General features: G+C 44.9%; 1 protein-coding gene across 1 annotated transcript in view; it reads right to left on the bottom strand.

The window, feature by feature from the left end:
• Positions 1–249: 249 nt before the first annotated feature.
• The window catches only part of LOC109854314, a 42,197-nt gene continuing 27,868 nt past the window's right edge, over positions 250–14,578 (bottom strand). Inside the window, exons 6-15 of the mRNA XM_020427263.1 lie at positions 10,502–12,655; positions 7,132–7,242; positions 5,735–5,782; positions 3,319–3,521; positions 2,831–3,008; positions 2,599–2,700; positions 2,174–2,313; positions 1,891–1,963; positions 1,567–1,602; positions 250–398 (exon numbers count right to left, since the gene is read on the bottom strand). Coding sequence (XP_020282852.1) covers positions 250–398; positions 1,567–1,602; positions 1,891–1,963; positions 2,174–2,313; positions 2,599–2,700; positions 2,831–3,008; positions 3,319–3,521; positions 5,735–5,782; positions 7,132–7,242; positions 10,502–12,655 — 3,194 coding nt within the window. The remainder of the gene's footprint in view (positions 399–1,566; positions 1,603–1,890; positions 1,964–2,173; positions 2,314–2,598; positions 2,701–2,830; positions 3,009–3,318; positions 3,522–5,734; positions 5,783–7,131; positions 7,243–10,501; positions 12,656–14,578) is intronic.

The raw sequence follows: 14,578 nt of genomic DNA on the forward strand, positions 1-14,578 counted from the left end.
AAAAAAAAAAAAAAAAAACAATTGCCACTTATTTTTTATTCGTCGAGAGAGAGTTTCGCTTCTATTTTCGCTCCGAGACAGTTTAATTCGTCTGAAAAAATTTCTTCCGTCGTGTGCGAGAAAGTTTAATTGAAAAAAATGAGGATCAGAATGGGAAGAAGAGAATTTTCGAAAGATCACAAGTTTCCTCGAACGCGCTTTCCGAGGGGAAAAAAAAAACAAGAGCGGGAAAGTTTCGAAATTTTTCGCTCACTTTCTGGGCATGGTCGCCGTGGTAAAGTCATTTTCTTTGTTGCGCAGCCGTCGACGGCTGTCGAGAGTCACGGATCGATCCGAGTACACGCGTGGTTCCGGTTCGCTCAAATATCCGCTGCTGCTTCCGTATCCGTATCTCCCTCCTGAAACAGAAAAAGTGTTTCTCATTTTTTTTTTTTTTTTTTTTTTTTTTTTGTGACACTTTTCCACTCAATTTTCCATTTCGCACTCTCGTTTAGTATCAGAAAAAATCTAATCAAATAAACTTTCAAATTACCAGTGCAAATCAGTTCGACGTGTACGATGTTAAGTTTCTACGATGTTACACTGAAAATACATTACACGCATAGGATATCATACATCTCGCGTTACATTATTCGAGAATAAATTGTCGAGCTCTCTGATTGATTATCTTAATCGAGATCAGAAGTGATCCCAATCAATAAATTAAAGTTCCTTCTTGTTTAGTTGTTGTAAAGTAAATAAAATTTTCCTCTCTTATTTTCTCTCGAGTTGATTTTTTTTTAGAAAAAGTCCGACTTGTCACCGAGACGAGACAGATCGAACGTCGAGAACTCGAGAAGTTCTTCCCACGAAGAATTGGCACCTTGGGAAAGTACATATATTTGATAAAAGAGAGAAAGCTCATTTTTCTGAGATTCTCAAATTGACGTGACGTCTTCTTCTTCTTCTTCTTCCTCGAGAGTTTGTTTTTTTTTAAAGATCAAAACACAAAAAAGTTAATTGGCTACGATTAATCTCTCGAGATCAACCACAAAATGTTAATCCAAATACGAAAACACATATAATATCGTCAGAGACGGTAACAAATGTTAATTGTTAGCGGGAACGGAGGAGGTCATAAAGCGACAATTGCGTTGCAAATTGTTTATTGTTTTTTCACACTTGACACTAACTAGTAGTAGTAAATAAGTATCTACAATAGCGAGATCGTTATTTTGCGTTTTGCTTTTTACACACAAACGGCGTCAAGACACAACGTATAAGTATCGAAGACTAATTTACTCTTAAAACTAGTTCTTAGCCTTCTCTCGCGTCATTCTCTGTAGCGCCTACATTTTTTTTTTTTTTTTTTACTACAATTACTATTTTGCTTTACCATGTTTATATTTTCTTTCGCAGCACTTTTTTACTTGACAGATATTAGTTGTGTAGTTAAGGTTATTAAATTTTACACGGCTTTAGTTACGCGACTATGCGTTACGCAGCCGACCCACGCACGGGCGTTAATATTAGTAGCGGTTTCGCAATTTTCACCGCGGTAGTCATGCGCGGAAGTTGCATATTCACCTCTCCTCTGTCTGTATTTTATGGTCACGTAGTCATCTGGAAGCAAAATTGTCGAATTACACGCGTTAATTACGTAATTAATTGAATTGTTCGACGCGTGGAGAGTAAATGTCGAGTATATTGAAAATAAAAAATAGGTGCGGCGCGCGCATTCAATCGCGGGAGATATATATTGCAAATTCCTCCCTCATATCTCTCACGTATGCAAAATAATTACTGACTCGACGCGGTGAGCGCGTGATAAAACGATGCGGATCTCTTTTTACTTTTCACGTTAAATCGTTATTTAAGTAATGTTTGTTTAATTGCAACGAAGAAACTTACCGTTTCTGTCCGCGCGGTGCAACGAGTCGTACATTTTCTTGTACCATTTCGCTTGATTGCTTTCCTTGACTTCCTGGAAGTAATTTATATCAGAAATACACTGAGAGAGAGAGAGAGAGAGAGAGAGAAAAGATCGCGTCGCACAAGTTGCATTATATAATAATCTCTCTCTCATTTACAGCAATGATTAAAATTATTTATCGCTACAAAAATAATTAATACGCGTAAAAGGGAGAATGTGATTTCTCAGATCTACTTAGCTACCGATTCCTCGCAAACCTACCGATCTCAACACAAGAGGAATACCCTCCCTGGTCACCGGGCCGATACCCTCGAATTTTCGAGGACCCAGATCGGCCATCTTCTTCGGCGGTTCGTTCTCCATTTCCGGCTCGCTCTCATATTCTTTCTTCACAGCGTAGACTGAACGATTTAATTTCACAAACAAATCATTAGCACTCGCGTGAATCGGAAATTAGATATCACACAATCGAGAGGGCATAGTGTACATTACCGACACTATTGTTATTGCAGTTTATAAGTCATAACAAGTGTATGTTAATGAACGCGCGGTTTTCGAAAAGTAGTAAACAACATGTAAATTGGGCGGGTATTTATCGTGTAAACAATTTTCAATAATAATATTGTTTCAATTACACGATTTAATTACGACTAAATTTATGGTTGTCATAATCGGTGTGTACTCACTTATTTCTCCCGGGGAAATTAACGGTCTCTCGTCGCTCGAGGGACGATTGTCAACGGGTTCGTTTTCCTCCAAGTAAGCCGCACCTTTCGGCAACTGCCCTTCTGTAATGCAACATCGCGGTAAGAAAAACTAAAATAGAGATGAAATTCTAACCAAAAAAAAAAAAAAAAAACACGTGTTCTCGTTTTCTTCGACGAAGACAGAGATTTGTGGAATTAAAAAAGCACCAACCTCTCGCTTTTTGCAACAACGTGATGGTCGGATTCTGGGCACGTGGCAGGCGCGGTGTGGACGCGAGCGTGTTCAACCCCTGCGAGGGCGCCGAGTGCGAATTGACGATTCGCGCGCTACTCTCGTAAACGCTTCGCGAGCACTCTCTTTTGTCGTTCTCCCAAGGTGGAGGCGTCTCCTTTTAAACAGAAAATTTGGCACTCACATAGAGCCACGTGAACTCTTGAAAAGCAAAGAAAACGTCGAGTCGTCCACGATGCGGAAAAAGACACACGCGAAGAAAAAGAATTATTTAAATTTTGCCCCCCCCCTCCCCTCATATTCATTGAAACGAGTTTTTATTATCCAAAGTGTGTTCCGAAGCGTTTCCCACCCCGCATATCAAAACTATCTTGCGGAGTAAGTAATTGCGGAGTCCCCCGCCGTTTCTTTCGGCGCGCCGCGAAATAAATAGTCGCCCCATCTTGGCGTAATTAATCGTCATATACCTCTTCCTTCGACTGCTTCTTTCGACTCAGCACAGGACTCTCGAACGGCACGGGACGAAATTCCTTCTTCTCGGCAACGGGGCTCGCGCCGGCGCTGGCGGGCGTCCAAACCGGCGGGATCGGCTCGTTTTTCTGCGGCTCTTTGGTTCGATCGGGATTAGGCGACTCCTTCGCCGGCGGCGTCTGTCCTGGCGACCAAACGCCTGACGAAAAAAAACATTTCATTCTGAGAGATCGCCGTCCGAGGCAACACAATGCGGCCACTGTGTTAATTTACTCTCACTCTCAGCCAGCGCATAATTACCAGCAAAAAACTTGATAACACTTTTTTGCTCCAACGAAGATCAGGCCGATCCGTTGCACAAATTAATCCTGTGCTTATCGATTTTTTTTTTAATTGCTCTTTTCTACTCCGTATATACAAGTTAGAGACACGTCAATATCATATCCGATACACACACACACACACATACACATGTACTAAATAGGTATCGTCGACAGAGAGAGATTCGCCAAGAGGTCTTTGCTCTCCTGAACCGGCTGCATGCTCTACGCGGATTTGGTAGATTGACGCTAAAGCTAACACGTCAAATGTATACATGCGATGCTAATCTTGGCTCACTGTGGGCCGCATTACATAAGGGATCATCTTTTTCCTGACTAAGCTACGTGCATTTTGCTGCCGCGTGCGTCTCTACATATCTATTAGCAAACCGGCGATCGCTGAAGAATCGATTTCTCTTTAGACGATGATTTCTATTAAATCTTAGATCGCAAATCTCACGTTGCGCGTCTCGCACATCGCGTGTGTTTAATCTTTTGCAAGATTAAACAAAAAAAAAAAACAAACGACGATATATTTCACGTACGTCAATCTTCGTATTAAACAAAAACATCCGCGTGTTTTTTTATTTAATCGACGTTTTTGTTTAACAAGCGTTTTTTATTTAACAGCCAAGAAAAATTGTCGATGACTTGTTATTGCATTTCAAAGAAGAATGAATTACACAAGTGATGCAACGTACAATGCCGACCATCAGCGGAGTTATTGACGGGTGACTTCGCTGTCATCGAGTTGTCAGATGGCGACGTGACATTATCTCGATAAAGATACACCATCACCGCGATGATGAGTCAGACGCATATGCTCGATCGATCGAACCTGACGACCGATTTGCAGAGTCTCTCTCTCTCTCTCTCTCTCTCTCTCTCTCTCTCTCTCGCGTGCGCGCGCGACACAGGAAATCAGGAGGGAGATTCATTTGGGACGCGCGAGTAAAATTAGAAGACCGCGTGGGCGGCGTGGGCTTATTATAAGATACGCATAATTGCAATTGGCCGAGAACGCAATCTCTCCGACACAATGCCTCGTGACGATTTTCTGAAACGACCGCGACTCTCTGCGCACGACACGTCGGTCGTTCGCGAATGCTACGCGCGAATCGCACTGATATCAGGAGAATTCTACGGTAAAATCACAGAAGAAGTGAGATAATTAGAAATCAAGTTGCTTCCTCGTGCAAAAAAAAAAAAAGAACGTCTGCACGGTTCCGCGACTATTTTTTCGAGAAATATATTGCGGCTAATAATGAAACTAACTAATAAAAATAATTGACGTACATTGTTGTTAATTTATGATATCGGCGTGCGACGTATATAGCATCGCTATACGTTCTCGTTAATTGCAACCGTGCGTCTCGCTTAAGTGCGATTAATCAATGTTGCAACGCCAGCTGGCCGAAGTGTCAAAAACATCAAATTGCCGTCGTTTTTAGAGATCACGCGAGACGCGTTATTTACAACAAACAACAATCGCGGCAAGACGATAATTAACCAAAAGACCAACATTTCGCGAGAATGTGACGAATAACTGAAATTAATGCGTGCCTTCCTGTCTTACCTGGACAAATTACAGAACGAGATTACACGTGTTACTCGAGGAACATGCACGAGATAGAGCGCGTGCATACACACACACACACACGCGCGCGCGTATATACGCCACACGCAGCGGAACAGGAACTTAATTACGATCCCGCCGTTAAGGACACACGTGGCCTCACACAATGCGGTTACACCCTACACGTAATTAATTTTATTGCGCTATCATAACGATACGTTAACGTAATGAGAGCGCGTATTTCCAATAGCAAAGCCATATTTTTTTTTCTTATCCCATCGTTCGTACAATTTAAAAGACAGTTTTGAACTCAATACTCAATCAAAAAGTTAATCTGGACACTTTTTTATTGAAAAATTTAACGAACCGTGATATTTCTCGTAACAAAATACTGAAAACTAAAAAACCATAAATTAAATAACGTCTTCAGCTCTGTGGAAAATGTGTGTATGTGTGTGTGTGTGTGTGTACAACAGTAGTCGGTGTTAGTCTCACACATTTCTCGCGCAGGTTTACCTGGTTTCGCTGACGAGGCTTTAAACGTAGGGGCGAACATAACGTTCTCTGAAAGCATCAAACAACACTTTGTCAAACAACGTCTCTGAATCTCCGCCGTTCGCATCTTCCGGCGATGTTTCTCAAATGTATTGTGTGTTTTTTTTTTTTTTTTTATCTATGTTTCCCTGTATCGGCATATATTATAATTTTCTGTATCTCTTTGAAGGGGAAGAAAAAAAAGTCTTTGAAATATATCTGAACCCGTCGAAAAGTTGAACCATCAATGCGGAATATCTTGATGTCTATCGCGACTCCGATGTTAACGTCGCTATTACACGGACCACGTCCGAGATCATCATCTCGGAAGTTTGTTCAGAGTTACCTCCACGTTGAAACCGTCGCGATTCATTAATACAAGAGCGATTTCTTGATGAACTTCCAACGGGAGGGAAGGCGCGTAAGAAGAAGAACGGAGCAAAGTGAATTGCCTTATTTCTCATCGTATTAAGAATAGCAAATCATCATCGTGTGACGTATTCCGAAAATAGAGAGATCGTGTAATTTGCCGAGAACTAAAATATATTCGTGATATTTTACAGTGATATAAAAAAGAGAGAACTTGTTGTCACGTCGGAGATTTTCATTCTCTCATTTAGAGATATTTTCTACTTCTCTCTTTGTTAAATTTATCTTCATCAAAATTTATAACGTAATTAAAAAACGATTTTCTTCGATTATATATGTATGCAAAGATATTCTCTTTCTCTTCCGTTCTTCTCTCGCGATCGCGAAACTACCTGTTGAAGAAAAATCGACAAACGTTGTCTGTTGCGACTCGGTTCTCTTGTTGCTAATTCAACGTTTCCGGGACGGAAATCACTCACTTTTCTCCAGCATCGTTGACTCTATGATTTCGGCGAGATTTCAACAATTCGACTCACGCGACACCGCGCGTATCTCGAACGCGATACCCACTCGCACGTGAAAGTAGCACTGGTAGATGCCAGCCGACTGGGGCGTCGCGACGCCGATGAGGCTCGACGCTACGCCGCGCCGCGCCGCGTCGCGTCGCGCAGCGCTCACCACCGATACGCAAGAGTGCGGTTCACCAACGCCAAACCACACACAAGTTGCATATACAAATATCTACATTTCGAGAATGGAGATGATAGCATCTACGCGAGACCTTTTCCCAACTCTGTCGACTGTCATAGATAAAATTACGGATACAACTGATAAAAATAAACGACGTCAAAACTTAAATATAGCTGTGACTCATTTTTGAACTCGTCTCATTTTCTCACATGTTATTCCGTTACGGCAAATAAACACATGTTGCGTTCGTTAAAAAAAAAAAAAAAACTATGATACGTGCATGCGGTCGGTCGATCAAGGCGAAATATTTGCAAACGCACCTTGCCCAAGTAGAAATCCCTTGCCGATTCTCAAAGCATTGTCAATCTCGCGCAGCAGCAGACCGCCGTTGTCATTGTCTCGCCCCCTCGCAACGTTATCGCAGCTACTCCCTTCGATTAAAAAAGCATTTCCCGCTATTCATCGGGGGAAAAAAAAAAGAAAAAAACGATGCAACAGCAATAGTGTGTTTGTAGCACAACGCATCGTGGAAGTTTGTTAGAAGATCGCAAGCTGTTAGATAGGAACGGACAGCGATATGACGTTTCGCGGTGCGATGTTCGGTTGCACTTTCGCGCGTCGTTTATTTGGGGGGGGGGGAAATTCATTGAAAAAAATACATTCATGACTCGGAGAGTCATTGTAATAATAATAGTAACACAAAACAACCGGGGTTCACGCGTAAACGGGTCCCGAAATTCGCACATTTAGAACCGACTGAGAAAACGCGCGCGCGCAGTGGCTAAACGTTTCGTGGCTAAAGTTAGAATAGAAAATAAACGGACGCTTCGGTAACCGAAAGGTTCACGAGACTTTGCGAAATATACAAATAACTGGTTCAAGTTAATATCGGGTTGTTCGGAAAGTTCGTAACGCTTTCCGATACAGATGACATTACCGTAGATGGCAACAAGTCACGAGACGTCGCGCAGATGCCAAAAACATGAAACGGCGCCGCCTGACATGAGCATTTGCAGAAGTTAAATTATATACGAGTTGGTACGATAAACTTTTAAATTTTATTTAAAAACTTGCACACACGTAAACATTTTCCGAGAAATAACAACCAACAAGAGTAATAATAATAATATGACAACGATATTAATAAATAATAATAATAATAAGTAAGCGAGTCGTTCGCGCGAATAATATGTCAATAAACCAGTTAACAACGTAACACGAATAGATGGCTTTCGTCACATCGATTGTTCATATCTGCGACCATTTCGTCTCGAATTTATCTTTAGTCTCGTCGTTGCACATTTACCGCGTCAAACTTGGACACAACACATATGCACATCATATATACGTTTTTATTTTATATAACATATTTATATATAAAACTGTGCAAGAGTGCATTATTTATATATATTTATCACACAGAGGGAAGAAGAAAAAAACAAACGAATTGAAACATTGCGGAAGCAAGCGTGCGATAAATCATGTGATGACGCAAAGCCATTTTGTGAAATGAGATGTAAAGACGATTGATTTTGTTTTTTTCTGAAATCAGAAGAGAAGATCATTATACCTGATATAAATTTCTTCAAAAAAAATAATGTTTAAAGTTCTTCAAGGCGACGACGGTATAAAATCTTGTCGATTTAATCTGGATCTCTCATCAGATCTCAAATTATTAATATACATATATGTAAGCGATAATTTGAACAGATGAGAGAGAGAGAGAGAGAGAGAGCAGAAATTTCGGAGAAAGAGAAAAAGAAAGAGAGAGAAAGAGAGAACGAGTCAGTAGGCCACATCGCGCAAGTGAATTGAAAATAGCCGAAAACACGACGGTGGTTCCGGCGCGCGCTAGTAGCAATGGCGTCTTACGAGCGAGTGGCCTATTTCTCGTCTTTCGCGCGCGCCGAGGCTTATATTTAGATTTTCATCCTCCAATGAATCACACGTCGGACGACGTGTGGATCGGAACGATTGCGGAATAAAGAAGAAAACTATAATAAATCCGTACGGAGATGTGTGACATTAACTTGATCACAGCAAATTGTATTATAGACGTTTGAAAAATTTTGTTTAGATTCTTGTATCTTGAAAAAGAAAAAGAGAGAGAGAGAGAGAGAAAAATTCAAAAAAAAAACTAATGCATTATAATTGAGAGATATATATTTTAAATATTAAAGAAACATTATCTGAATGGATTTACGTACAAGGTTAAATATTACGCGGTTAATCAGCGCAAGAGGGAACCGAAAATACGAGCGTTTGCATGACGTAATTTGATAGCCTCTGAGCCTGTGTTGATATTCGTTATCGCAAATTGTCGCGGTTCATTATCCCCGCGCTGTCAAACTACGTACATCTCCGTAGCTCGAATGTTAATACGATAATTTTCCATCGCGTCGCTTTGACGAATCGATCGTCTCGGAAATAAATGCCAAAATGTATCGCGCGCGTGTCGATTGTGTTCGGATTTATGTCAGAGAATATTAAATCTTTCTTCCTCTCGCTCTCTCTCTCTCTGTCTCTCTTTAGCGTGGCGGCGACGCGTACGAACGGGTTGGATAATGAAAAATGGCCGTATAAATACGTATTTATTAACGTCACGTTAACTCTCGCGGGACACACACGATGCAAATTTATTTATTTACACACGAGAATCGATCATCGTTTGGGAGACGAGTTATTAATCGGATTACGGAATTGGAGCAATCTGAGGGGACCGCGCAATTATGATGCTGTACGGGCCGCGCCAACGTGAACAGACTCTCGCGTTGCCCCGCGCCGACGAGCTTTCCACTTTATCTCGTCGTGAACTAATTCCGCCTTCTCTCGGAGAGTTGTCTAGGAAAACGTACTTACGACAGTAATGAGATTTCCGTTGCTGCGCGCTTGTCTCCTTTATTGAGGAAGTTCGTCTACCGATGATATAAGCCGAGCGATTCGAATGAAAAAGAAAAAAAAAAGAAAAAAACGGCGCGGATCAAAGACGAGGAGAGAATTCCTCGATAAATCTCAGCTATTTTAATTAGAGAATGGCAATATTATACAAAGTTACGCAGTTACGCTTTTATTATACCCGGAAGGCTGGAATTTGCGATGTTCGAAAAATTTCGATATTTCAATTAGCAACGAAAATATGATAAATTCCGGTTATCTTGATGTATTATTATTAGCCACTCTCAAACTGTTTAAATTCTTGTTTCGCCGCAAGAGCGAGCGCTTAGGCGGAAAATATCTTGTAAACTAGAGAAAGAGAGAAAGAGAGAAGAGAGAGAGAGAGAGAGAGAAAGAAAGAAAGCATTAAATAAAAATTAAATATTCATTCCTTTCTTCGTCTTCCTTCGGTCTTTTCACGTTGTTGGCGCCAGGTGGATAGATAAATAGAGAATTAGCATAATATACTATCAACATCATCTCGTTAGTGACGACAAACACCAAGGCATCTACGAACGTCTCGAGCAGGACGCGGGCGCGCGTTAGTGGTAGTTAAAAAAAAAAAAAAAAAAAAAAAAAAGAACACTTCTCCTCTCGTTCGGGATGGGTACGGTCCCGTCCAACCGGAACCACTCTCAACATCATCAGCCAGCAATTGCCACCAATATAATCTCGCAACACGCGACGAGCAAAATCCATCCAACACAGCAAATCCATCATATGGTCACATTCCATTCCACTCGACGTGTAACTCACCGCCCTCACCGTCGTCGTTCATCGTTGAGATCTTCAGAAATTCCCGCAGATGCTTCGGCAACTTCCGCGTGTCCCGCAGCTCCTTGCCGTCGATCAGGAACTTGGCGTTGATCACGTCGTTCTCGTCCTCTTCAAGCTCCGTCCCGCTCTCGTCGAGATTGATGCCGAACTTGCTCAGCCGGCTGCGCGCCTTCTCGATAAACTCCTTCGCCATCTCGCTCATGTTCTCGCCACCGGACGACTTCTTGCCGCCACCGTTCTTGATGTCCTCCCGCGAACTGATCTTTACGATCTTGTGGTTCTTCCGCTCTTGCCGTTCCAACACCTTGTGCACGTATTCGTCGTACATACGTTGGCGAAACGCCTCCCCGTTCGTCGGCAACGTAGTCGGTCTCTTCGCTTCGACGACGTTACTACTGCGCAGGTTTGTTGACGTCTGTTTCGACGTCTTCTCGTCGTCGTTCTTCAGCTCTTCCGATTCCGCGCGATGTTCATCATCATTCGCTTCGTTCTTACGCAACTCGGACGTTCCGTCGTTTTCCGCGTTACCACCTGTCCGAGCGACCAGCCTGTAGCATTCCTCGTGCTCGACACTTTCCGACGATTCTTCGCGAATTCCGTTTTCGCAATAGACCTTCTTCAGGAACTGCCGACTGCCCGTTTTGTCGATCGTCTCCGTGCGATCTTTCTCGACGTTTCGCGATTTTTCCTGCCAGAATTCCTTTTGAATTTCCGGTTCGTTTCGACGAGTTTTCTTCGAATGATTTTCTTCTTCTTCTTCGAGATTACTTCGACGTTTTTCTTCCTTATTCTCCGCACGTTTTAATTTCGGCGACTCTTCGTCGAGGATATCGATTGGAATTTTGCGTTCCCGTTCGAAATTCGGATTGGTTTCGTTCCAAGTTTCTTCGCGAATGTCAGTGAGAGAGAATTTCTTCGCGTCGTCGCTCTGTTTCGTTCGACGAAAATGCGTCTGGTATTCCTCGAAGGCCTTTCTCTCCTCCTCCTCCGCCAGTATCACGTTCTTCAGCTGCTCCTCCAACAACTCGATGTAATTTAGCTGCTGGACGAAGTACTCCTGCGGCAAGGAACCTCTTCTGTCGCCGCCGTCCAATCGCCGTGAAGTTTCCGTCTGCAACTTCTTCAGCTTGTCCATGATCTCCACGGCGGCCACGTGCTTCAGCTTCTCCGCCGTGGTATCGTGGGTGGCTCTTCGTGGTTCCAAGTGGCTTCTCGGTGGATTCTGATCGAATATGCTCGTCGTGTCGATGCACGATCTGTCAACCGTGACCGTGCGTTTCGGCAGCGGCGGCACCTCAAGCTTGTCGTCTATCAACGCCGGATTCACGTGTTTGCTGGGATCGGTTGTTCTTCGCAGAGACGGCGACGTTCTCTTCGCGGTCGTCGTGTCCATCGAGCGATCGATAATGGCGCTGTTCAACGCGAACGAACTCTTCACGTGACTCGCGGACGGCCTATCCGAATCGTGAACTGCATCATCGTTCGGCATGGACCGTGTTGTAATCCTAAGCTGATCGGGCCGAGCCACGTGATCGGCCGTCTTATCATCGCTCGGCTCGCCGTCCTCGCCCCTCGCCGCAGCCAGGAATAACTCGTTCGCGGTGGCGCTTCTGCGATCGCGTCTGGCATGGTTCAGCCAGTCGTTCGTGCGAACGGCCTTGAGACGTTCTTGATCTCCGATAGAGACGTTCCAAGTGTCGTCGGTGGTTGTTCGGCGATTATCAGCAACGGTCTCGTTTCGAGGATGCTTCCGTTCCTCCTTGATGATCTCAAATAGTCTGGATTTCTCGGTATCGTGATGATGAGGCGCACGAGCGGGTGGTCTGGGTGTTCTCGAGGCCGCGTTGTCATTATCCTCTTTCGCGTTGCTTGGTGCATGAATATGCACCCGATATTGCGGCAGAGGAACCCGCTGCGGGTGCTCGTTGCGGTAACTGTACCGATTCAGAAACTTGCAATGAAGATCCAACAAGGTGTCCGCGCTCGTGCGCACCTGCGTGGCCTGCTGCGACGGCGACAGACAAACCAGAACACGCGGATCCTCCGTTGAGAGTGCCCGCCAGCGTTCCTCCATCTCGTTATTCTCCGATTCTGACAACTCAATATTAACGCTCCCCGGCAACTTAGCCCGGTCTGAAACAGCGTGCGGAATCTCGTTAGGACGACACGGCGACTCATACAGGCCCGTTTTCGTTAGTCCGTGCTGTTGATCATTCACTCCATGCAGCGTTTTAAATCGGACGTTATCGCGCTGCTCGCGCGCGCTCGTCCGCTCGTTACTCACAAATCTCTGAAGAGTCCGCAGGCTCTCGAAGATGCTCAACTTCGGCGCGGTAATCTCACTGATCACCTGCGTCCCGTACGGAAGCGACAGGATCTTCTTCAGACAGATCTCACGCAGTAAATACGGTTGTTGCAACACTTGGTCCGATATTTTTCCGTCTTTCGTATTTTTCTCGCGGATCTCTTCAGCATCGTTCTTCAGCGACACGTAGCGAAGTTCCTCCACCGGCGAGTAGGGAACCGGTTGCGGCGATTCCACGTTGTTGTCTCTCGTCGTCTCTTCGTGAGCGAATTCTCCCGCGTTCTTCAGCAACGTGAGTTTCCGCTTCAATGATTCTTCCTCCTCTTGCGGATTATCTTCCTTCGTGTCCTGAACGATCGCGCTGATGTCGGTTAGAGACGTCTCCAGCGGGCGATGCTTCACCGTGCTCAAGGACGTGGTGCTGCTGGACGACTCGTGTCCCTGAGCGTCGCCGTCAGGCGCGATATCGTCGTCGGCCGGAACAATCTCCGACGACGCTGTCCGACAGACTCGATCCGAAAGATCGTCGATCGACGAACTTCTCGCGTCGCTCTGCCGGGACGAAACAACGCTGCGCGTTTCTTCTTCCTCCTCACGCTTCTCCTCCTCATACCTCTCCTCGCGCTTCGACTCCCACGTCGAATACTTGGAATTGCAAAATTCACTCTTTCCTCGCTGGTCAGCGCTCGAGCTCCTCTCCTCGATTATCGTCGTTTCCGACGACGTCTCGCTCTTCACCGTTCGCTCGCGACGAAAGCTAGACGTCGATTTTTCATTGTTTTCCCCGTCTCCGGGTCTTCTCTTGCTCTTGGTGCCCGAAGTACCCATCGTTGATTTATCTTTTGCCGAGTTACTCGAACGAATATTCGATTTGTCGTTTTCCCGCGACTCGATTTTTTCTCCCGAATCTTTTATCCGATCCGGAGAACACCTGCGCACTTCAACTTCACCCTCCTGCCGACTCGGCGATGCGTTTCGATCATACGCCGTCGTCGGTGCACCGCGAGTCGCGGGACACTTCCCTTCCTCGACGCGACGCGTTATTTCCGTGCTGCTGGTCGCGCTTGCCAGCGCGACGCCGCGCGTTCCGACGTCGCGTGACGGATCATCGTCGCGAATACCCGATGACGCGATCAATCGCGGACCCTCGGTGGCCTTCCCGCTTCTCGAAGTACCGTCCTCCTCCGCCGCCTGTTCGACCTGATTTACGCAGACATGAATTTCATCGTCAGCTTGAACAACGGTCGTGGGAGAATCGCGCGAGTTCGACGAGCTCCGTTTTTCACGCATCATCTTCCGATTGACGCTCGACGAGATAAACGAGTCGTCGAGTTCATCAGGAAGTTTCGGTCGTTGCGGCGGTCGTTCGTTCTCCAAACTCGCGCGATTCCGCGCGAGTAAATTCGTCGACCCGGATTTGCGCTCGTCGTCGTCGTCGCTCGTCGCAACCAACGTCTGACAGATGTTCACGCCGGTCGGCGTGACACGATCTATTTCAGGTGGCGTCGACGATCTTCGCAGCTCGAAGCTGGACGATCTTCTCGGAGGCGGCGGAGGCTGCTTCGTTCTCGATAACATTGTCTCGTTTTCAAACAAATCGTCTTCGCGCGAACTGTGATTGTCAATTGTTTTCGTTTCGACGCGATGTTCCCGGGAACATTTCTCCGATTGATTAAATGCTTCAATTTCAGACGATTGTTTATCATCGTTTTCTGCTCCGGTTATATCGCTCGCGTCGCTCACCGCTCGCG

Source organism: Pseudomyrmex gracilis, unplaced genomic scaffold (assembly GCF_002006095.1).
Source record: "Pseudomyrmex gracilis isolate BER0280 unplaced genomic scaffold, ASM200609v1 scaffold_63, whole genome shotgun sequence".
NCBI lineage: Eukaryota > Metazoa > Arthropoda > Insecta > Hymenoptera > Formicidae > Pseudomyrmex > Pseudomyrmex gracilis.